The following is a 24,719-nucleotide window of genomic DNA, read 5'->3' on the forward strand; positions in this document are numbered from 1 at the left end:
GACTAAACACAGGGTGATTAAGGGCAAGCCGTTGTCCTAGGTCCTAACTCCACTTTCTCAGAATGCTTGCAGGTAGGTATCCCCATATCCTCATTCTCCAAGTCAGAAGATCGAAGAGTTTTAGAGAAGCTGACTGGTCCTGGGGAGATCCCTACAGTATGGAGTAGTCCTAAATAAGCTCTTTGTTCATTGGTAGAGTTTACCTGCTCCTGGTCTTCGTCTTGTCACTCTACTGTGAGGGCTACCAGTTGATAAACCCTGCAGTGCCCATGGAGTTTCTAGACCTTTATTTGCTTTGGTCTTGAATGTAAATGGACAGACAGGGATTGCGAGATACTTGGGGAAAGCCTTCAGTATGAAAGACACAGACCAAGCCAACAGAGAAAAGGGTCTCAGAAACAAAGATAGTGCTGGATGCTGAAGAAAATTTCCAAAGACCATAAAAAATGACAAGATACTTTAAATAGAATGTTTTTCAAATAAAGTCAAGAAATCTGTCAGAAAGTAGAAAAGTCAGAGGTGGACAATACAAAAGGTAAGGTGTAAAAATCAGAGAATTGATGTAGGAGATCCAATATCCACCTAATAGTGGTGACAGAAAATGGAAAGATTTTAGCAAATAACATCAGGAAAATTTCTAGAGGAAGAACTTCAGCTTCTAGAATAAAATTGCCCACCAGCTGCTCGGCACAATGTGTATGTTACAGAGGGGTGGGAGTGAGAGAATAAACACACCAAGGCCGACGATCAAGTAATTTGAGGGCACTTAGCATTCTAAAAGCTTCCAGAGATTGTGGGGTGGGAGGAAGGGCAAGGGGGAGGAGGTCCTACACCAAAGTTTAGGACTTTCCAAATGCAGCACTGCACACTGGAGGCTGGAAGGTGATGGAGGAAAGCCTTCAACTGAGAGGCGATCTCTTCCCAGCTGAGCTTACATATGTGGGGGTAAAATAAAAATGTTTCCAAACAAGCCTCAAAGTGTATAGCCCACACAGCTTTTCTTAGATACTGATGGATGTGTTATTCCAAGGTAAGAGTATAAATCAAGGAACAGGGAGACTTAAAACCTCGTGAGTTCTAACCAGCAGAGGGGTGAAGGGAAGCTCCTGGATGCCAGTCATGCAGCAAGCCTGGAAATGAGCCAACTCACACTGGAAAAGGAAGGGAGAGCACAGCCCGAGGAGGGAGTTCTCAGTCATAATATGGGAGTAATGGCTCACCTACTTATTGGATTATGTGAAAAATACATTGAGAAGGGCTTTATATGACATGGAGGAGCTTGGGAATAATGAGTAATAGGTGTAAAGAAAACTAAGCAAATAAAAAAAGAGACAATTATTAACTTTATGAAAGGTAAAACTTGAACAGGAAGAAATATATTGGGCTTCTGTAGGTCATGGAAACAACATCGTACCTTTCTGCTCCCTGTTTCCCCGTAACATCTGGTTACTGCTCACTTGGGGACCACAGAGATGGATGCTCCTCTCAGTGTGAGCTCACACTGTCGTACCAAGGCAGAGGAGGACCACGTTATGCACTGGTTCCTAAATTACCATTTGGAAGTGACACAAGTACTGCTCATGTTTATTGGCCAAAGCAAATCACATCTGACTTCAGAGTGGTAAGAGGTGCAGGGAAATACATTTCTACCGTGTGCCTCCAAGGAGAGCTGGGAAGTTTGTGAACTGCTCTGGTGGCCACTTGGCTCAGCAGTGAGGAATTAGAAAGTGAGCAGAATACTGGTGAGTTTTGCTCTGCATGTATTATAACAGTGAGGAGAAGGAGTAGATAGTGGGGGTGGCCAGACGATCACCTGTCACAGTAGACAGAGTATAAAATTGTTTAGTGAACAAGTAGCAATAAAAACATAATTAAGGGCTTCCCTGGTGACGCAGTGGTTAAGAATCCGCCTGCCAATGCAGGGGACATGGGTTCAAGCCCCGGTCAGGGAAGATCCCACATGTCGTGGAGCAGCTAAGCCCGTGTGCCACAACTACTGAGCCTGCGTGCCACAACTACTGAAGCCCGCGCGCCTAGAGCCCGTGCTCCACAACAAGAGAAGCCACCGCAATGAGAAGCAGGCGCACCGCAACGAAGAGTAGCCCCCGCTCGCCGCAACTAGAGAAAGCCCATGCGCAGCAACGAAGACCCAACCCAGCCAAAAAATAAATTAAAAATAAATAAATTTATAAAGAAATAAAATAAAATTGGTTTGCCTCTGTGGAGCAGGACTGGAGGTGAGGAGGTTTTAGGCAGGGGACTGGGTTTTCATTGTAAGTTTTTGTTTATTACTTTGCTAGGGTAAAAAATAAAATGTCTGATAATACCCATAATTACAAGGTGGTTGTGAGAATTAAATGGGGTCACGTGTATACATATAATAGCAGTAGTAGAAAGCCTAAACCATTGCTTGTGGGCTGACGTTAGATCTTTTCCCTTTCCTGTTACATCGTGAGCTGAGAGTGCCTAGTGTGGAGCTGAGTGTAGCCTTGCCTTCACTGTGGCGCTGAGGGTGTGGAGTAGATGCTGTGTTCTAAAGAGGATGCAGAAAACTCCCATGTGAGCTTTTAATCTTCAGAGTTCAAGTGCTGTTCAAAGCCTTAGGCTTGAGTAACTTCCCTGGGGATTATGGGAATGCATGCCGCTTGTTTTTGATTCCAATGGCAGATATATACAAATTGAAATTAACTTGAATTTATTTGCTGTGTTTTTTCTTCTTAGGACAGACCAGAGATTTGTTTTATGAAGGGTGCTTATGAACAGGTGATTAAGTATTGTACTACATATCACAGCAAAGGGCAGACCTTGACACTCACCCAGCAGCAGAGAGATCTGTACCAACAAGAGAAGGCCCAGATGGGCTCTGCAGGGCTCAGAGGTAAGGCCATTTCAGCACCGTCCCCTAGGTGAAGAGGTAATGCCTTCTTTTAATTGCAGATGAATTCGTGCTTCACTTCTGAGCTGCACAGCTCTATTCCAGGGTTCGTAGAAGCCTGCCATTTCTGAAGTGTTAGGTTTTAGTTGGCTAATTGTTTCTATGTTCCCAAAACATAAAAAGTTGGGAATGTAGCAAAATATGAAATCTCTGGTTCTTACAGACCTGCAGTGGTCTCTGAGCAGGTGATAGAAATTTTATTTTAGACAAGTTTATCTTGTGAGAACAGGGATAGATAGAAGTAAGGTGGTACTCCTTCCTTATGTTATCACTGGCTCTTGTTTGTTAATCTAAAATACTTTCCTAAATACTAAAAGACTTAAGCCTCTAATTCTTTAAACTGAGGTGGTTACTTACTTGTTCCTCATCTGCTGACTCCTTCCCTTGCCGATCACCAGAGAGGAAAGAGGTGCCCAGACTCTGCCTTGTGAAATGCTGCTGACTGGACAGTGACAGGGAAAGGGGGTCTGCTGTGCACACACACATCGGCCGCTTCTTCTAGGGACATTGTGTGTAAGTAGGGTTGAAGAGCAGGGCTTGGGGCCGTACCTGGTTTTTACCTTCTGGCTTGTGGGGAATACACACACACATACACACACCCACACCCATGCACTTATGTAGTCTTTCTCAAGGAAATTGGAAGAGTTGGCTTCCTTAATTTTATTGTTATTTACAAAATGGAAGTCAAGCACCACAGTTCCTGGGAGCAGGAAACAAGTATAATTTACAAGACTTCTGCTCTTATAATAAGATAGGTTTAGAAAGGTATTCTTGTGGCTTCATTTGAGGGCAGTGTTTTGTTATTCTTAGCAGCTCACAGCAAAAGGGTTTCAAAGTTGGGTTGCATTTAGACAGTCTTAAAGGTCTGGTATGTGCTCCCTGTTTTCCTCAATTTTTGTAACAGACGTTTCACACTTTTTTTTGACTAATTCTCTTCATCTGAAAGATTGTGGAGCTTTGTGTATGTGTGGTTTGGTGTGGTAACATTGTGAAATAGACAAGACTTGGTGGAGGAGAACGTCTTTGTTTCACAGGGCTTTGGGAAACATTCTGGGCATTTGTCCCTTGCTTCACATCTTTTCCTCTTCTCTGCTTATGCTCCATTTTCCTCTTCCCGCTGAAGTTACCGTAATGAAGAGTAAAGAATAAATGAATAAAGATTTTAAGTTTAACTTGATATGAACTTATTTTATACTTTATAAAACTTAAGTTTCTTAAAATACATGTCGTTAATTTAAAAATTGGAGTACGTTTCGTTTTTATGTTTTAAATATAAAGGAGGAAGTTGGGGGCCCTCCACACAGAAAAGGTCTACATATCTTTGTCCCAAACAGTAACAATAGATCTTCATTTGTGCTAAAGAAGCAAACAAATAAATACAGGATACTGACCTCTGGGCTAATACCACCCCTTCACCGAGAGTGCCAGGAGCTGGTGTCCCTTTCTTAAGATTTGCTGACACACAGATTGATACTCAGTGCCCCCCTTCTGTTGCCATCTGCCTCTGTTCCAACACTAGGGACTGTCAAGTGGCTCATTCTCTCCAGAGTGAAAGCGTTTGGGGCTCACATCTACGTAAATAGTTAGGTATGACTCGTACACTGGAAAAACAGAAGTCATTTGCCTCTAACCATGGTTTTCCAAATGTATTTCATCCTTCATACCTTCTGCTTGAATAAGAATGGATACTTCCCGTGATCTCTCTGGGACTTTTCAGTTTCCCTGTAAGATACATGTTTAGTTTGTGTGCTTTTTTTGGTGTGTTTTCTTTGGTAAGTTGTTCAGTCTTATAATATTCCAGATGGAGACACATCCCTCTGGCTCATAAGGTAGCTACCAGAGGTTCCAGAATTCTGAGAAAAAGCTAAATGGTATTTGGAAATGAACGGTACTTTGTGCTATATCTTAAGTTCCCGAGGACGACAGGAAACTAACTATAAATGATGGTATGGTGGTATTATTTATATAGTTTTAAGAGAACCAAAGTAACAAATAAGAAAATCCTATTAATGTTACAGAAAGAGTGAAAGAATAGAAACTATTGTTGGTATTAGTGGTTTTACAATCACTTTACAAATTAACTTTACCTCCCAGGGTTTGTTGTGTACAAAATTATTACATGTTGTATATAATTAATACAGCCTTCTCTTCAAGCTATTGAATTGTTCTGGAGGCCTATAAGATGGAAAGATGAAGATATATTAGGAGAAGCCACCTTCAAAGGTGACTGTTTAAAATTGACTTTAAAGCTCAACAAACTGGGGCTTCCCTGGTGGGACAGTGGTTAAGAATCTGCCTGCCAATGCAGGGAACACAGGTTCGAGCCCTGGTCTGGGAAGATCCCACATGCCGCGGAGCAGCTAAGCCCGTGCGCCACAACTACTGAAGCCCGTGCGCGTGGAGCCTGTGTGTTCCGCAACAAGAGAAGCCACCGCAGTGAGAAGCCCTCGGCAACATGAGAAAGCCCGTGCACAGCCACGGAAGACCCAACGCAGCCAATAAATAAATAAAACAAATCTATTAAAAAATTTTTTTTTTTTAAAAAAAGCTCAACAAACCTATAGTTTTCCAAATAATTAATTGTATTTTTCTTAAGAGTCAGTAGTTTCTGCTGAAAGGAGCTGCATGTTTGCTATGTGAAAACATTTATTTGCTCCTCACTTGCCTTCTCTGCTTAACAGTTCTTTAGTCTTATTCTTTTTAATTTTTAATAAGTTAAAGCAACCCCATATTGAGAACCATTAAACTAGAATATCTTTGCATGTAATAATTCTGATTTTTAGAGTTTTTGTAATTACCACAATGACATTGTCGTCTTAAGTCATTTATCTGAGAAGTGTTATGGTCTCCAGCTTTTGTAAAGTAAATTCTAATGGTTTTGTGATTCACATTTTCTTTTTCGGATTTTATTATTATTTCCCAAGTTCTTGCTTTGGCTTCTGGTCCTGAATTGGGGCAACTGACGTTCCTTGGCCTGGTGGGAATCATTGATCCTCCTAGAACTGGTGTGAAGGAAGCTGTTACAACACTCATTGCCTCGGGAGTGTCAATAAAAATGATTACTGGGGACTCACAGGAGACTGCAATTGCAATCGGTATAACTAGGCTGCTTCCTTTGTTTTCCATAGTTTTTCTTAAATTACTGCAGTGCATAGTTTTGTGAATCATTTGACATGAAGTGTGTTTACATAATACTGAGTTATACAGTTAAAATTGATGCTTTTGTTTGCTCATACTCTATAAAATTGTGGACCAAATTTTATTTTAGTTAAAAAAATAATACTATTAGTTGAAAATAACTAAAGCATTGTGAAATCACATTATTTTATTTACAAAAGAATAGTTGATTATTTTTAACCTCATAGTCCACTATGCTGACGGATAAAAGCGCTAGATCATGAATGTGAAAGAAAATATGAAATTTAGTTTTTTCTTTCAACTTGAGTATAATTTTTTAAAAGCAGACTTTGTACCTAATTTGAAAGAAAATAACTTGTGTCTGTATTTCTGTTGTCTAATACATATATGCCTATGTTGTTTGAATGCAGCTTAAGATTACTTAACAAGTATAAGGAAATAAAATGGACATGGAAGTTAATCTCCCAGAACCTGTAAACTATAATTCATACTGATAAATTTTAAATTTGCTAAAGTTCATTAATTCTTATCTTATTAATATGGAAAGAGACTGAGACAGGAATTTCACACTTTATGTGATCTAAGAAAAATATGTCACTGGAAACATAATATTGTTGGGAAGATTGTTCCTAGAGAAACTTCTCAACATTTATTTTCATTTACATAACAACTACATGATACCACAGATGAGCCACCATTTTGCCTGGCTTTGTTTACTTTATTTAAAATGCACTCTGATCTTCATTAAAATTGAGCTCCCAAGCAGAACCTGCTTGGCCTTGTTTCAGTTCTTAGGTGTGGTGGGTTAAATTGTGAAAACTCTTTATTCTTAAATTTAAACAAAAATAAAGTAGTCAAACAGAAAACCCCACAGTTTTTACTAATTCAGTTGTGTTTGTCTTACTGTAGTCTGTCTTGTGATCCCTTCATATAAAGACATTTTATACTTAAAGGGAAAGTGAGTTGATAAATCATATTAAGTGAGCATTATGTTGACTAGCCTATCAAGCAAAACCAATTTGGTTAATTATGTTTTCTTTCCCATTTCACTTCAGCTAGTCGTCTGGGATTATATTCCAAAACCTCCCAGTCAGTCTCAGGAGAAGAAATAGATGCAATGGATGTCCAGCAGCTTTCACAGATGGTGCCAAAGGTAGGCCTAAACCAGAGCCTTTCAGACTGAAAGGCCTTATTCTAGGTGTTAGACAACTTCTCCTGTTTGAAACATTTGAAAACAGTCGGGACATGACCACCAGATTCTTTAGTCCAAATCATGAGATGAAATCAGTCTTATCATTGAGAGTATTTATGATGTGATTGTTAGGAATATCAGTACTTTAGCAAGAGCCAAGTTTCCTCTGAGGAAGGTACTGTGGAAATTAACAGTGGTGTTTTGTATTTATAAAGTACAGAGTGGAGAGAGACCATCACTTCATACTTCTTACCCTTGTGTTCTATTTTAATTGAATGCATGTATAATGCTTTTAAAAAAATTGAGGTATCATTTGCAAACAGTAAACTTCTTCCTTTCTAATGTACAGCCGTAAGTTTTGACAAATGTGTGTGGTCCTTGTAACCATCACACAATCGGGTACAGGTTCCTCCCACCCCAGATCCTCTTCTTGTGGTCAGCTCCTCCCTCTTTTTCCACTGCTTGGCAACCATCGATTTGTTTTCTGTCCCTATAGTTTTGCCTTTTCCAGAATGCTCTAAAAATGGAGGCATATAGTATGAGGGCTTTGAATCTGCTTTTTTGACTTAGCATAATGCATTTTTAATTGCTGAGTAGTATTCCACTGTATTGGGTTTGTGTTACCTATGCACTAGTTTAAAGGCATTTGGACTATTTTCAGTTATTGCTGATTATGATTACAACTACTCTAAACATTTGTATATAGTTTTTATATGAAAATAAATATTCATTTCTCTTAGATAAATACCTAAGAGTAATTGCTGAGTCTCATATGGTTATGTATGTTTAACTTTGTAAGAAAGTGCCAAATTGTTTTACAGGGTGGTTTTATTGTTTTGCATTCCCACCAGCAATGTTTGAAAGGTCTAATTGCTAATATCCTCACCAGCACATGGCATTGTCAGTTTCCCCACTCTCATTCTAATAGGTGTATCATGGTATCTTATTGTGGTTTTAATTTGCATTTCCCTCAGAACTAATGATTTTGTGTATCCTTTTCATGTGCTTATTTGCCATTCATATATTTTCTTTAGTGAACAGTCTACCCTGCCTATTTTTAAAAAAATGTTTTATTTTTGAATTTTGAAAGTTACTTATATATTATGGATAAAAGTCCTTTATCAGATATTTGATTGGAAAATACTTTTTCCCAGTCTGGTTTTATTTTTTTATTCTATTAACATTGTCTTTTAAAGAACAGAAGTTTTAAATTTTGGTGAAGTCCAGTTTATAATTTTTTTCTTTTATGGATCATGCTTTTGATATGTTATCTAAGGACTCTTTGCCTAACCCAAGGTCCAAAGATTTTTTTCCTGTTTTTTTTTTTAATAGAAGTCTCATACTTTTAGGTTTCACACTAACATCTGTGATCCATTTTGAATTATTTTTGTCTATGTGTGAGAAGTGGGTTAAGGTTCATTTGTTTTATGTATGGGTGTTCAATTGTTCCAGTACCTTTTGTTGAAAAGACTGTCCTTTCTTTTTCATTGAAATGCCTTTTCAGAGCATCTGGGAGCAGTGTGGGTGTCTGATTTGTTTTAGATTTAGTGGGGTAGGTGTTTCCATATTTGAACAGGACTCTGTGTATGTATGTGTGTGTATGTGTCCTATCCTGTTAGTTTCTTCCTGACATTTATTTCTGAAAGAATAAATCCTGTATTAAGTTCCCTGGGGGTATTGAGACAAAATGTACGTTTAGTAAGTATATGTGAAATCTGCAGTTAATAAAACATTTTCCCATTAATCTTTGTTCAGCCTTTTCTTCCAAACCTTTTCCCAGAGATGCTAACAAGTAGTGACATAGGACAGATTTGAAATTTCATTTTATTTGCTTTCTTCAGTTCACTCTCTCTGGCTCTCTGATAAAAATGCTAATGAACTCTGAAAACCAATGTAAAGGCAGTTAGGGAAGGAAGAAGTAAGTTACAAATTGCATCATCAGCCTGGACAAATTACATCATTGGTCATTTTCAAATAAGAGTTTTTGTGCATCAATTATGGCAATTGCTCTGATGCTATTCAAAGAGAAAAGCTCATTGAATTGCTTGGAGTCATCCTGCTCTGTGGAGGAATTCCAAAAATACCAGGGCTTTTTTCAGGTTTATCATGTCTTTTGAAAACCCAAGTCTTTTCTTTCCTTTAGGTCCTTTTAGTCCCCCCCAACCCCTACTTTGTCTTTTTTCCCATTTTTATCTTGTGTTCATGTAACTCTTAAACCTTGGTCTTATGCTTTTACTTCAGATCATTTTGAAAAGTTTTTCGTTTATTAGTGTTAGAACAAAACAAAACTTTTCTTCTAAATTGCCAGCTCACTGAGGTTTTCCCACATGTATTAAAAATCATATTAATGAATTCTGTTCCTCATTAAAACGTTTTATGGCTTCCCTGTTTCCATAATTCTGTCACACATTCCAAATCCCTTAACATTTCTCTGTCCTTTTGACCTAGAGCCAGTTAGAAAGTAGTATGGAAACTGAATTTTGCTTAATTATTTATAAAGCCCATCTGGGAATTCTCAGTGTTTTTTGTTTATGATTTCTTGAGTGTGTTCTGCATTTCCTGTTGATAAAAATGGACATTCTCTTTTCTTGCTTTTTTTTTTTTTTTTTTTTTTGGCGGTACATGGGCCTCTCACTGTTGTGGCCTCTCCCATTGTGGAGCACAGGCTCCGTATGCGCAGGGTCAGCGGCCACGGCTTACGGGCCCAGGCGCTCCGCGGCATGCGGGATCTTCTCGGACCAGGGCACGAACCCGCGTCCCCTGCATCGGCAGGCGGACTCTCAACCACTGTGCCACCAGGGAAGCCCTTCTTGTTTGTTTTTTATAGCACTGCCTCCATTTTTGTTTTTACCAAACCTATTAACCAAGTCCCTATAATAAAATCCCAGTTTGTGTGCTGTTTAATTTTTGGTATGTCATCAATACTTATTTCAATGCATCAGGTATCTTTTAATCTGTTCTGGAAGATATGGGGACCTTTGGGAGGTTATTTTAATGCCAGGAATAATTTTTTTCTATTAGCCTCTCCTTTTCATATTTACCTACTTTCTTCTCTTCATAATTTACTTTCTGTTAATGTTGATCAAAAGAACTGTGAGTGCTGACCACAAATATGACACTGAAAAGATGGACCCATGAGAAGAGAAAAATCGTCTTGCAGGTTCCTTCTGAAAATACACAGCCTTTCACCCTTTCCCTCCGTAATATTCCCTGAACTCTCTTTGCTGACACAGTTCTACTTCTTTCCCATTGTCCTTTTACCATCCTGTTGTCCTCATTCTGTCTTCTCCCCTCCTGCTCCCATACTACAGTGATTATATTGTGTGCTTATCTTAAATCAGTATATCCCCCCCTTTTAGGTAGAGAAACAGACATAAAAGTGAGAAGATCATTAATAGAGGAATTTCAGTTACCCCCAAGTTTAATCCTAGCTCTGTGATAAAATGATATAGTTCAGTTTTTAGTCACTTCTCTGTGTGTGTGTGTGTTTTTAATACCTTATTTCTTCAGGCCATAATTTTATGTCACTAAATTTCAATATTTTTTCTCAACCAGAAAGATTGACCTGCTAGTCCTGATGCTCTAAGAATTTTTACTCTGTGCAGTATTATATTCCACATGATTCTTCAGCTTTGAATTGAGATCTGCTTAGTCTCAAAGAAACTGCTTTTATTTTTGAGTTGCCGTCAAAGCTTTGAAATGCTGAAATCTATATCAAGTAATAGGTATACTGGATGCATGCCAAAGTAATTTGTTACTATACAAAAGAAGTATGTTTTCAGCCCAACAATTGGTTTGTTATCCTTATTGCCATTGTCAGTGATAAGCTGCATTGGCTGTAAAGGAGTGATTTGCAGTGGTTTGAATGATTTGTAGTGGAACAAAGGCAAAATTTTACTCTGTACAACCTGAGTATTTGTAATTAGTAATTAGCCTTTTATTTAAAAGTTCTGTAAAATCGGGCTTCCCTGGTGGTGCAGTGGTTGAGAGTCCTCCTGCCAATGCAGGGGACACGGGTTCGTGTCCTGGTCCGGGAAGATCCCACATGCCTCACAGCGGCTGGGCCCGTGAGCCATGGCTGCTGAGCCTGCGCGTCCAGAGCCTGTGCTCCGCAACGGGAGAGGCCAACAACAGTGAGAGGCCCACGTACCGCAAAAAAAAAAAAAAAAAAAAAAAAAAATTCTGTAAAATCCACAGTCTTTGCTAGATGCTCAGTGCTGTGTGCTACATGATTAATTTCTGCAGTGATGTAGAATTTTCACTTAGACGGTAACCAGTACATTTAAAATATGTATGCAGCTCAGTCCTTTTTATTTTATTAAAAAATTTTTTTAATTGAAGTGTAGTTGATTTACAATGTTGTGCTTGTTTCAGGTGTATAGCAAAGTGATTCATTTATACATACATATATATCTTTTTTTTTTAAGTGAACACTTTTTAATTAATTAATTTATTTTTGGCTGTGTCAGGTCTTAGTTGCAGCCCATGGGATCTTTCGTTGAGGCACGTGAGCTCTTTGTTGCAGTGTGCAGGCTTCTCTCTAGTTGTAGCACATGGGCTCCAGAGCGCGTGGGCTCTGTAGTTGCAGCATGTAGGCTTAGTTGCCCCGCGGCATGTGGGATCTTAGTTCCCTGACCAGGGATCAAACCTGCGTCCCCTGCATTGGAAGGTGGATTCTTAACCACTGGACCACCAGGGAAGTTCCTATGTATCTTTTTTTTTTCAGATTATTTTCCCTTATAGGTTATTACAAAATATTGAGTATAGTTACCTGTGTTATCAGTATATAGTAGGTCCTTGTTGCTTATCTGTTTTATATATAGTAGTGTGTATTTGTTAATCCCAAACTCCCAATTTACCCTCCCCGTCTTTCCCCTTTGGTAACCATAAGTTTGGTTTTTATGTCAGTGGGTCTATTTCTGTTTTGTATATAAGTTCTTTTGTATATAAGTTCATTTGTATCACTTTGATGGTTTTTTTTGTTTGTTGTTTAGATTCCACATATAAGCAATATCATGTGATATTTGTCTTCCTCTGCCTGACTTCACTTAGTACGAAAATCTCTGGGTCCATCCATGTGGCTGCAAATGGCATGATTTCATTCTTTCTTATGGTTGATAATGTTCCATTATATATATATACCACATCTTCTTTATCCATTCATTTGTCTGGACATTTAGATTGCTTCCATGCCTTGGCTATTAAGAATAGTGCTGCAGTGAACATTAGGGTACATGTATCTTTTCGAATTACAGTTTTCTCTGGATATATGCCCAGGAGTGGGATTACAGGATCATATGGTAGCTCTGTTTTTAGTTTTTTAAGGAATCTCCATACTGTTCTCCATAGTGGCTACACCAATTTACATTCCCCCCAACAGTGTAGGAGGGTTCCTTTCTCTCCACACCCTCTCTGGCGTTTATTATTTGTAGACTTCCTAATGATGGCCATCCTGACTGGTGTGAGGTGATGCCTCATTGTAGTTTTGATTTGCATTTCTCTGATAATTAGCAATGTTGAGCATCTTTTCATGTGCCTTTTGACCATCTGTATGTTTAGTACTTTTTAAAGACATGGTAAAGAGTTTCCAAATGGATTTTGAACCTTTTTAAAGGAAGAATGCTTTCCACATATGAGTTATGTGATTCATGGTACCTAGAGGAACTAAGGGTAATCAGTAATGTGATAGTACAGTTAAACTGAATTTTTTTGCCTAAGAAAATAATCCTCTTTTGTTTTAGACCTTTATTAAAATTGGGAGAGAACCTGGGAATAGTCTTTATGATGGTCCTAAGATTTAGTCATTCATTCATTCATCTTACATGTGTTTATAGAGCACTGGAGGTACTGGGCCAAAATCTCTGCCTCATGGAGCTTATAGTCTAAGATAAAACTCATGTGGAGTATAGCACTGCGCAGAGTAAAAATTCTCCTTAAAGCACCAGGATTAGCAGGTCATTCTTTTTGGTTGAGTAAAAATATTGAAATTTAGTGACACAAAATTATGTCTTGAAGAAATTAGGTATTAAAAAAAAACACAGAAGTGTCTAAAAATTGAACTGTATCATTTTATCACAGAGCTGGGACTAAACTTGGGGGTAACTGAAAATTCCTCTGTTAATAATCTTTTCATCTTTATGTCTTTCTCCAGCTAAAAAGGGGGGAATATACTGGTTTAAGATAAGCACACAATACAATCACTGTCGTATGGGAGCAGGAGGGGAGAGCACTGACAAAAGCAGGGAAGAGAGAGGATGAGATCTTTAGACAGCATGCCTAGGAAAGGCATCGTTGAGAAGGTCCTGTGTGATGAAAGGGGCAGGCTGTGTAATATCCGAGGGAACACAAGGGCAGAGGCCTCAAGGGAAGTGCGCTTGGCATGTTTCAGGAACTATGAGGCGGCCAGTGTAGTGCAGGGTTGGGGGAGAAGACTAACCGGGGAGCATGCACTTCATGTGGGGCTTGGTGGACAGTAAAAGACTTGGGCACCATTCGCTTGTCCTGAGAGGGATGGGAGGTTTCTGGAGGGTTTTCAGCAGAGGACAGTGTGGTTTGACTTGCGTTTTTAACCCAGTGTGTTGGCAGTGGGTTTCGATGTTTGAGTGAGGAGGTTAAGTGTGGATATATTTGAGGATGGGACCAAACTGTGTGTGGCATGTGGGAGAAGAGGAGGAATGAGGGTGACTCCCCAGATTTAGAGCCTGAGCCATTGCAAGAGTGCACTTGCCATTGGCAGAGGATGTGAGGGAGCATGTGTTTGGGGAAGTAACAGGGGTTCTGTGTGGCATGTTTAAGTCTGAGATGGGATGTCCAAGAGCAAATATGGAGTAGGTAGGTGGATTAGTTTTATCAGTCTGGATTTCAGAAGAGACAAAAAGGCATATAAATAAAAGCCAGATTTCTAAGGTGGGGTGAGATCCCCTAGGGAGAGACCTCTTATATTATAAAGAGCCCAAGAACTGAGTTCTAGAACACTCCAGAGTGTAGACTTCAGGGAGGCCTGGGGGACCCTGCACAAGAGGAGCAGCTGGAGAGGCAGGAGGGGGAGCAGGAGAGTGTAGGGTGGTCCTGAGGCCAGGAGAAGAGGGCGCCTCAGGAGGAGGGAGCGGTTGGCTGTGTGCGGGGTTAAGTCACGGGAGAAGTGGCACTGGTGTCAGCAATGCAGAGTCTTTGGTGCTCTTGATGAGAGGTTTCAGGGCAGGGGTGGGGTTAGCAGCCTAATCAGGAGGGATTCAGGAGAGAGTGGAAGAGAGAAATGGGAGACAGCAGTACAGGCAGCTCCCTAGAGGAGTTTCGCTTATAAAGAGAAGGGGAAAGGAGGGTAGCAGCTGAGATAGGAAGGGAAGTTTTTGGTTTTGTTTTTCTTTAAATGGAAGGAATAACATGTTTGTACAATGATGGTAAAGGTGCAGCAGCAAGGGAAAATTTTTGATACAAGGGAGGGAGAATTTCTGATTGGTAAGAAGGTGGGATATTTGACCTGCACTAGAAACATATTCATGTTCATTTTTAGTAAAAGGAGAGAAGGAGGGATACTGTCTGGATACAGCTATTGGATGGTGGGAGTTGTGGAAGTTTTCTCCTGACTGTTTTCTTTGAAGTAGGAAACAAGGTTGTCAGCTGAGAGTGAGGCTGGGGAAGGGGATAAATTGGAAGCATAAGGAGAGAAAACTAGTGTGGACCTATCCTCTAGGAGAGTAGGAAAGAGAACGGTGGGTTACGTGGGTATTAAGGTCACCTGGCTCGGGGGTGTTGGAAAGACTGATGGAAGGCAGTGGTTACAAATTCCTGTGGAACATGGAGGGTGGCCTCGGGAGCAGTGACTGGCCACAGGTAGTGAAGTACAGTCTTCTGTGACGTTCAGAACCGAGGATCTGTGACTGAAGAAAGGAATGGAGGGCACCTGCCCCCTCTGTGCTCTCCTGGTGGTGCTATTGGAGAGGACTGTGGGAACAGCAGTGTGGGTAAGACTGGAGGGCCAGGGGATTTGTCGATGACTGGGGCACTGGGAGGGTTTCAGGAGACCAGAAAATGGGATCAGGAAAAGGGATTAAATATATTCTTTGGAGAGAGAAGATGGTATAAGCAGGTGGAGACACAGTGGAAGAGAGAGCGCCTAATGAATTAAGCTGAGTAGAAGAGCATGAGTAGACACTTCATAGTGCTTAACAACAAAAAAAGGCTCGAGGGATGTTGAGAAGCAGCTGTTCTTTAAATCTCCTGAAGACAGGACAAAGGGAAAAGGCCATTTTAGTTGTGGAAGTGTCGAGGAAGCCGATGCAGGAGAGTTTTTCCTTTGTCTGTCTCTGAACGTTTCAAGAATAAGGCTGTTTTCTCTTCAGAGCTTAAACATAATGGGATAAACTGGGTAAATTGTTTAGATTGTGCATTTCTTATAGTACCTAAAAATTTGAAATGACCCTGTCAAATGAGTGTCCTAACAAATGTATGGCATATTCTTAAGTTTGATCTCTGTGGCAAAATACAGACAGTTTAAATTGATAATTTAAAAAATATTCTTAGTTATAAGTACATAGGTTATTCTGATATTTCTTAATGTTGAAGATTTTTAGTGTATCCCGTGTTTTAACAGGTTGCGGTATTTTACAGAGCTAGTCCAAGGCACAAGATGAAAATTATTAAGGTGGGTGTCTAAGAATCACACTGTTTTATCTCTGTATCCAAAATGCTACTGCTTGTCTTTCATTATGTTTGCTTTACTACTGGGAATATTGATAGAGCATTAAAGTCAGAAGTATTGTGAAGCAAAACAGGTGGTTTTTTAAAGCCTGAGGTGGAAACATTAATAGAGAATTTAGTTTGCAAAGGAAGATGTAGAAGAAAACTTTAAGGAAATATCTGCAAATACAACCTTCTTTAAACATTTGAATAATGTAGAAATATGTTCTGACAGGAGGCTATAGCCAAATCATCCCAGTGTGAATAGGAATAATTACTTAGAAACTGAATAAACGCAGCAAGAAAAAAATGTTTTGAGAGTGTGAACAATGTTTAAAGGGCTATGATTGTTTATACTAGTCAAATATATACAAAGCAGCTGACATGGTACCATCAGTTCATGGACTTATTAATCACAGTAGTGCTCCATTGTACTGAGGTCACGGTTTCTCGGCCTTGGCACTTTGACACTGTGGGCTGGATAATTCTTCATTGTGAGGGGCTGTCCTGTGTGTTGTAAGTTTAGCAGCATCCCCGGCTCCTATCCTTTAGATGCCAGTAGCGTCCCTGAAGTCATGACAATCAGAAATGTCTCCAGACATTGCCAGATGTCCCCTGGGAGACAAAGTTGCCCTGTGAACAACTGTGTAATTGACTCTTCATCAGGCTCTACACATAGAATCCATAGAATTTTCACACATGGAAATATTAATGGCAGCTTTTTCTAAGCTTTATCTTAAGACCTCCATATATTTATTGAAGTTTTATTGAAAAAGTGATTGTTTTATTTCCAGTCTTTAATTATGTGGGAAAGAAAAAGAGAGAGGATTTGTTTATCCCCTTATCTGTGTGGAAGCAACACTTTAATCAGAACTCCTCCCTCCCGCTTCTCCCCTCTCGCCCCCAGTCTCTGCAGAAGAACGGGTCGGTTGTGGCCATGACAGGAGATGGAGTAAATGATGCAGTCGCTCTGAAGGCTGCAGACATTGGAGTTGCAATGGGTCAGACTGGCACAGATGTTTGCAAAGAGGCAGCAGACATGATCCTGGTGGATGATGATTTCCAAACCATCATGTAAGTTTTCCTTCAATGAATGCACATCAGAGAGTCTCCTCCCATCCTTTCTTGCACCCCATTCATAGAAAATACTTTAGCAGTTTTAGACATTGGATAAACTAAACTTTTTTACTAGATTAATTAATCTTATTTTGTGTACTAGTGTGTAGTTTGGGGGAAAATTATTTGTATGGAATGGACATAATAAATGGCAGGGCTATTCATTTAAGAAATATTACTGAGTACCAGCCAAGTGTCACATTTCCTGGCCACTAGTGTTGTGATACAGCAGTGAACCTTCATGTGGCCTTTATTCTAGTTAAATTCAGGCTCACAGGAATAAGCATGTGCCTGGCCTTACAGTAAGTATTATAAATAAAGATCCCATCCATATCTGTTTCCTTCTGTCAGGAATTGTTCATGTTACTAATGATGCAGTTTATCATTTGAATAGATTTGTTTCATCCACAGTTTCTAATTGCTTTAAGATTCTGCAATACCTGCTGGTTGTTTCACAGTGTTCAGGTGGAGGTCACTTGATAATCATCTCTTGAATGATCTAAGTCTTAGTTCAGTGATGCCCTGTGTGCCTCATTAACCCATTGTGGCCTCAAGTGGAGCATGTGGGCCCTCAGGACCCAGAATTGCTAGGCTCTTAAAAAGATATAAGATATTTAATTTCCATTCTTAGAATTGTATAAAAATCTTGGAAGATAGGGCAATATGTTTATAAAACACATATTTTCCTAGGTTGAGCAAAATGAATGAGAGAATTTACATGGATCTTTGTAAACCATATTCTTTTTATAATTCTGGTACAACATATACCTAATTGTGTGTAGGAGCAACAGATGGCTTAAGTTCTATAAGTTTTATATGTCTCATTGCCATTTAATTTCTGACCTACATTAAATTAACCCCTTACCATGCATGCCTCTTGTATCTTGAAGTAAAATAAACTTGGAGGGGTAAAGAAGATCATTATTTTAGTATTATAAATGTGTATTATTGTCTCTTGTGTAGAAACACAAGATGTGATTTTAATGTTGAAATGTCTTTTTAAGAATAAAAATTACTGTGTTGTGAAATTAGTTCGGGTAGAGTGTAGCAGGCCAGACTTCAATTCCTTGCCACAGTAGTGTTTCCTTTTTTTTTTTCTAGTTTTAATTATGTGAAGAAAATAATAGATTTTCTTATTGATGTGTGTGTTTTATCAGTTGGAAATTTGTTTTCAAAATTAGTTCCACAGTATTGATATATCCTTATTTTTCTGTGATAATATTTTCTCACCTAATTTTATTTTTAACTTTCAGGTCTGCAATTGAGGAGGGTAAAGGAATTTATAATAACATTAAAAATTTTGTTAGATTCCAGCTGAGCACGTAAGTTTGTAAGAAGTTGTGACAAACTTATGGGTCTTACAGATAAATTATTTGCAAAGTAGAATTCAAGCAGAATGCCTACAAGCTTCTGGGCTCTATTTCTGAGGGTTGTCCATATGTAAAAGTTTTCCAGTGTGAAAATTGAATCCTGTCCTAAATCTAAAAATGGCATGATAAAGAGGTTCTAAGTGTGATAATTATTTGTCTGTATCATCATCAAAATATATAAACCTTTGTGGCTTATTTAATAGCTCCTGAAATAACTAAGAAAAGGGCGTCAAATTTTAATGTTTCTTCTTGGTATATTTTTCCAAAAGTAGAAGGGCTTTTCTGTAGTCCAAAAACAATTATGAAAATATCATTGAAACTGTTATCTGAACTCAATTTAAAAAAATCTTCCTCTATTTGAAGGTCCTTTATTAAAATGCTGTGGATCATAAGGGTTAACTCTTAGCTTCAAAATGTTCACACTAATGAAGCAGTAGGTTACTTGGAAATATGGGCTTCCTTTAAAAGAACAGTAGTAACATGAGAGTTTTAAATGCTAAGAAAGTGATTTCATAAAATTAGCAAGAATTATACTATGCTGACACATTTTTTAAAATGACTCTTTCTTTCGATAGGAGTATAGCAGCATTAACTTTAATCTCACTGGCTACATTAATGAACTTTCCCAATCCTCTCAATGCCATGCAGATTTTGTGGATCAATATTATTATGGACGGACCTCCAGCTCAGAGGTGAGAGTTTTCTCATGTAAATTTGAAAGACAAAGATGGCATGCTATCCTGATAATTAAGCTCTAAGACTTCATCACGGATAGCGTTGGAAATCTCTGCAGCATCGTGTTTGTTATAAATTGTGTGATGTGAGCATATCATTTATTCTCTTGGAGTGCTCATTCATGCATTATGATCTGAGCTTTTAGGCTGTTAGATGCCCAGCCTTAAGTTGAGAACCCAGGAGGGAACAGTTGCAGTCCCTGTCCTCGAAGTAAGCTTTTTGTTTCTTAGAATAGGTTGTAATGGAGAAATCTCTGGCTTTAGTGCTATTACCAAAGTTCTGTTGCCAGTCTTAGAGACTTTGGGAAAGTATTGAAGGACCTAAGCATCTAAGTATCTTCTTTTATAATAATGGGGCCCTAGATGTTGCTTTCCTAACACAGAGTGATACATGTCAGTGACCGTTACAACAAATTATCCTAGTTGAAACTTCCTTGCATGAAAGATGGTTCAAAGTCCAGTTGGTAGGTCATATATTTCAGGCCATATTTGGAATAAGTAAAGCTATATGTAAATAAAATTTGGGCAGTTTTTTGAATTTGATTATCAGTCCCCTCCCAAACTGTGCCAAATAAACAAAAAAGGAAAGAGTGATAAAATCTTTGGTTATTTTCAAGTGATCATAGCCAAGGTTTTCTTCATGATTCAACATTTTGTTTCCAAAAGAAGACATTTAGTTTCCAGGATAATTGAGGTCAATGAAGTTGTGAAAGTAATAAATCCAAATCTTACTTAAAACTTTAATTCACTTTTCTGTTTGTTTTGAAGCCTTGGAGTAGAACCAGTGGATAAAGATGTCATTCGTAAACCTCCACGCAACTGGAAGGACAGCATTTTGACCAAAAACCTGATACTTAAAATACTTGTTTCCTCAATAATCATTGTTTGTGGGACTTTGTTTGTCTTCTGGCGGGAGGTATACTCACTGGATAAGCTGCTTTATTAATATTCATTCTGCAAAGTAGGATTCGGTTATTTTTGTGTATTAAGCAGAAGGCTGGAAGTTACAAGAGCTCTTTCAAAAATAGAATAAAAATATTTAAACATAGTTTGATTTCAGTATTTATGGGTTAATAGAATTCCTGATTTATATATTAGAGTTATTTAAATCTGCAGAGAAGTATCAGATACAATAAAAATTAACATGAAAACTTGGGAAGAAGGTAGAAAATCTGAGTCTTTAATATAGCTACTTTCATGTCATCAAAAAAGTTCTTTTAGTATCCAGTTTATGGTTTGGGAAAAGACTTTTTACTTTATGTAGACTACAGCTATTCATTAGGTGACTTATTTAAATGGCGTATGGGAAATTTAGGTTGCTTATATGTTTTATATCTTAAACTAAAGCTATTTCATTCTGAGAGGAATAAAATATTAACCCTTTAAAAGCATGTAGTATTTGTTCATTAAATTCAGCCAGCTAAAAATCTTTTTTCCTCTCGACAGCTGCGAGACAATGTGATAACACCTCGGGATACAACAATGACCTTCACATGCTTTGTGTTTTTTGACATGTTCAATGCACTAAGTTCCAGATCCCAGGTATGCTTAGGTGATCTTAGCTGACTAATTCAATTGGGTTAGGGTACTCTCTAATTGTAAGTGGGCAGGGTTTTTAGCTTTGCTTGCTTTTGTAGCCATGGTTATAGCTCCGGATATAGCCTTCCTACAAACATGGGCCTCCAGAATGTGTCCTAAGAGGGATGGGGCATTTGGGGAGATAAGCCTTAACTTTGGCTAGGAGATCAAAGTAAATCACAGGTGTCATCACCTGATTTTTCTTCTTTTCATTTTCTTATTATCTGTAGCTATATGATAGGTTCAAGTTAACATTATCTGAGGATAGGACAAAGCTCATGGCTTGTGCTAAGATGGTATTAGCCTCATTATAGAAGCAAGTGTTGTTAGAAGTCCAGGAACAGCTTTGTGCATATTAACTTTTTCTCATTATTTCTATCAGTGTGTCAAAGCTTAGGACATTTAAAATTTTCTTTTCTTCCCATGCTTTATCTTAAGGTGGATTGCCTTCTCTCTCTCTTTTTTTGAAAATTTATTTATTTATTTATACTTGGCTGAGTTGGGTCCCCGTTGCTGTGCGTGGGCTTTCCCTACTTGCAGCAAGTGAGGGCTACTCTCCGTTGTGGTGCGCAGGCTCCTCACCGTGGTGGCTTCTCCCGTTGCGGAACACAGGCTCTAGGCATGCAGGCTCAGTAGTTGTGGCTTGTGGGCTCTAGAGCGCAGGCTCAGTAGTTGTGGCACACGGGCCTAGTTGCTCTGCGGCATGTGGGAACCTCCTAGACCAGGGCTTGAACCCGTGTCCCCTGTGTTGGCAGGCGGATTCTTAACCACTGTGCCACCAGGGAAGCCCTGGATTTGCCTTCTCTTGATTGAAGTGCTTTGTTAGAAAATAATGGGCTAGAACCTAATGGTACTTTTTCAGAGCATGTTGTTCTTAGAAACTAGCTACATTTGAGGCCTGACTGTTCATTTCAATTTAAGAGCACCATATAAATCCTTAACTATATCTATTACCATTCACCATGCTAGAACTTTCCAAGTACAGTGAATTGCCATTAATTTAGACTAATTTTTGAAGAAGCTTTAGTATTTGGTTTTTGTTTTATGAAAGGCATTTTTACTTTTTCACTACACATGTAACTAAGTCCATTCTTCGAGAAAGGTTTTTAGATTATGTACCTTAATGAGTGATAGAAATGATTTAGCAAAATTATCATATACAAATAAAGTTTCTTATGCTTTGGAGGACTAAAAGAAGTTTCTGTGGTCTTTATGTTTTTAATAGCATCACTCTTAAAGCCCTTGATGAAGAGAAGCTGCTTTAAAATTTACCCTATTCCATTTATATTATTCCAAAATAAGAGTTAAAATTTAGAGATTTCATGGTACTACTACTGTAGAATTCAGTCCAGGTTACTAAAAATTGGAGGTGAGTGTAATAATAAAGACGTTGTTTCTGTGACCAAGGAGTAATAACTGAACTCTCTGCTCTGCCAACAGACCAAATCTGTGTTTGAGATTGGACTCTGCAGTAATAAAATGTTTTGCTACGCAGTTCTTGGATCCATCATGGGACAGTTACTAGTTATTTACTTTCCTCCACTTCAGAAAGTTTTTCAGACCGAGAGCCTAAGTATACTGGGTAAAGGAAATGTTATCTTTATAATTTATATATTATAAATGAGCTGTATTTGCTAATGCATTTGTTCTAAGAAAAATTTTCTTCTAAAAAGTGAAATAAGTGGCTTGCTTTGAAAAATGTATGTGCTCTGTTTTCTCATTTGGAAATGTTTAGGGGAGTCACTCTCCCAACTCTAGGTTTTAAACTTCTTTTGTAATTTTTTTCTTGTTAATTTTTTATAGGTTGTCACTTGTCAAAATCATATTTGGTGATTCTGAAAGATAGCAAATCAAAACGTGTTACAGAGTAATTGTAGTTTATAACTTTTTAATCTTGTATGAAGAAGAAATTAGACTTAAGCTCACTGAAAACCAAATGGCTCTTCTTTAAAATTACCATTTTGATTGTTAAACGAATATTTTCCTATTCTTACTTGCTAATTTGCACATTCTTATTTTATGAAATAACAGCACTAATAGCAGAGAGTTTTATTAAGCTGATGTGAAGACAGTCATTATTATTTCACAGACTGTGCATTAAATGCATCACCATACAGTACATTTAAAAGTTAATCTTCCTATGTAAGTGTGAGAACGGACGCATTTTATGATAATGCTAGTTCTAATTCTTGGGTTTTTAAAGGTAATTTGGATATTTATGAATCACTGTAGTTTTTGCTGTAAGTTAAAGTTTACCTTAGAGTTGAACTAGTTTAATTTCAAGATTTTAATTTCATATTCATATTCCTTCCTCTTTAAAAAAAAATGGAGTTTTAAGGAGACTGGTGCAGTTGTTTGAAGCAGTAAATAAGAACGAGATAGTGTGGATACCATTGTAAAGATATGGTCTTTAAACAGTGACTTTCAAGTGGAATAAGATGCAGATTTCTAAGTAATCTTCAGATAGACATTTAAAAAATCAAATTAGTCACCACTGCTTGAAGAGCCTTTAAAAAAGGCTGTGTGATCTATTAAATAGAAAACTCCTCTAGTGTTGCTGCTGTTAAAGGTTGTGGTTCTCGGTTATGGTTCAGGGGAAGCAGTCAGAGGACTTGAGTTCTACTTCTCTGGCTGCTGCCTGTCCTAGCTGTGTGACTTAGATAAGTCATTTAGTACCTTTGAGCCTTACTTCCCTTATTTTTAAACTGAGGCCGATGTGGCTACTTTGTGGAATGGTTGAGAAATAATGTATTTTAAAGGCTGTGGTAAAATGCTAGAAAAACATAAGTTATTAAGCTCTGCAACTGTAAGTTTAAAGAATTGTAAAACCCAACTTACTTTCTCTTGCAGATTTGCTCTTTCTTCTGGGTCTCACCTCGTCAGTGTGCATAGTGTCAGAAATTATCAAGAAGGTTGAAAGGAGCAGGGAGAAGATCCAGAAGCCTGTTAGCTCGACATCGTCGTCTTTTCTTGAAGTATGATGCATATTGCATTCTTTTATTTGCAAACTAGGAATTGCAGTCTGAGGATCATTTAGAAGGGCAAGTTCAAGAGGATAATGAAGATTTGAGAACTTTTGAACTTTTTATTGACTAAAAATGAGTGTTGAAGACTTGATTTGAGACTTTAACCTGCTGACAGTCCCAAATGAAATTATGCAACTTTGATAACATATTCCTTGATTTAAATTGGCTTTTGCGATTGAGTGGAACTTCGTAAAGTGTATGGGCAGTTATTTAATTTAAAAAACAGGCAAAACCTGAACCAACTTCTGCACTTAAAGAGGTCTAACAGTTCAAATACACAATCTATCCTAGATAAATATGATTTTTTTTTAATTTTTAAATATTGTACTATTTATGGTGGTGGGGCTTTCTTACTAATACACAAATAAATTTAATCATTTCAAAGGCATTCTGTTTGGTTTAGAAGTTGATTCACAGGAGTGCCATATTTCAGCTACTGTATTTCCTTTTCCTGCAGTGTAAGCAGCTCAGCTACCTTGTATTACCATTTTTGTTATCTCAAGTTTTTTTGCACAGGATGTGACCACTGTCAGATCACTGTTCTTTTCTTTCTTTTTGTGATTGAAAAGCTTATACTGCAATTTGAAGTAAATGTTTGCTTTTCTTAGTAAGTGTAAATGGTTGCCTTTTCTTTTTCTTCTTTTGGTTTTTGGTATGAGTCTTTGGTCTAGCACAGTTAATACAGGGCTGTGGAGTGGCATTCTAGGTAGGGTAGCCATGTCTGTAATTAACACGTAGTCATGGAGTCAAAAAAATTTAAGACTGGTTGGGCTGATATTTATAGCAGGTGATGTTAATGTGTTATGCCTTCTTTTAGAGTTAAATATCAATACATACTTTGTCAAGCAGCACCTTGACAAAGTCATCTCCTAAATATAAATCTAAGTACCTCACCTGAATATCTGAATTTTATTACTTTTTAATATCTTTTTATGTGTACTTAAAAAAATC

General features: G+C 38.1%; 1 protein-coding gene across 9 annotated transcripts in view; it reads left to right on the forward strand.

Moving 5' to 3' along the window:
• ATP2C1 (ATPase secretory pathway Ca2+ transporting 1) overlaps positions 1-24,375 on the forward strand; it is a 116,448-nt gene extending 92,073 nt beyond the window's left edge. For all 9 annotated transcript variants that reach the window (XM_012538116.3, XM_049710181.1, XM_033412231.2 and 6 more), the window contains 11 exons: positions 2,722-2,878; positions 5,860-6,030; positions 7,129-7,226; positions 15,859-15,909; positions 16,852-17,018; positions 18,314-18,382; positions 19,006-19,122; positions 19,933-20,080; positions 20,611-20,706; positions 22,183-22,324; positions 23,593-24,375. In XM_012538116.3, coding sequence (XP_012393570.1) covers positions 2,722-2,878; positions 5,860-6,030; positions 7,129-7,226; positions 15,859-15,909; positions 16,852-17,018; positions 18,314-18,382; positions 19,006-19,122; positions 19,933-20,080; positions 20,611-20,706; positions 22,183-22,324; positions 23,593-23,723 — 1,347 coding nt within the window. In that variant the 3' untranslated portion in view covers positions 23,724-24,375. The remainder of the gene's footprint in view (positions 1-2,721; positions 2,879-5,859; positions 6,031-7,128; positions 7,227-15,858; positions 15,910-16,851; positions 17,019-18,313; positions 18,383-19,005; positions 19,123-19,932; positions 20,081-20,610; positions 20,707-22,182; positions 22,325-23,592) is intronic.
• Positions 24,376-24,719: the final 344 nt, after the last annotated feature.

Source organism: Orcinus orca, chromosome 5, assembly GCF_937001465.1.
Source record: "Orcinus orca chromosome 5, mOrcOrc1.1, whole genome shotgun sequence".
Lineage (NCBI taxonomy): Eukaryota > Metazoa > Chordata > Mammalia > Artiodactyla > Delphinidae > Orcinus > Orcinus orca.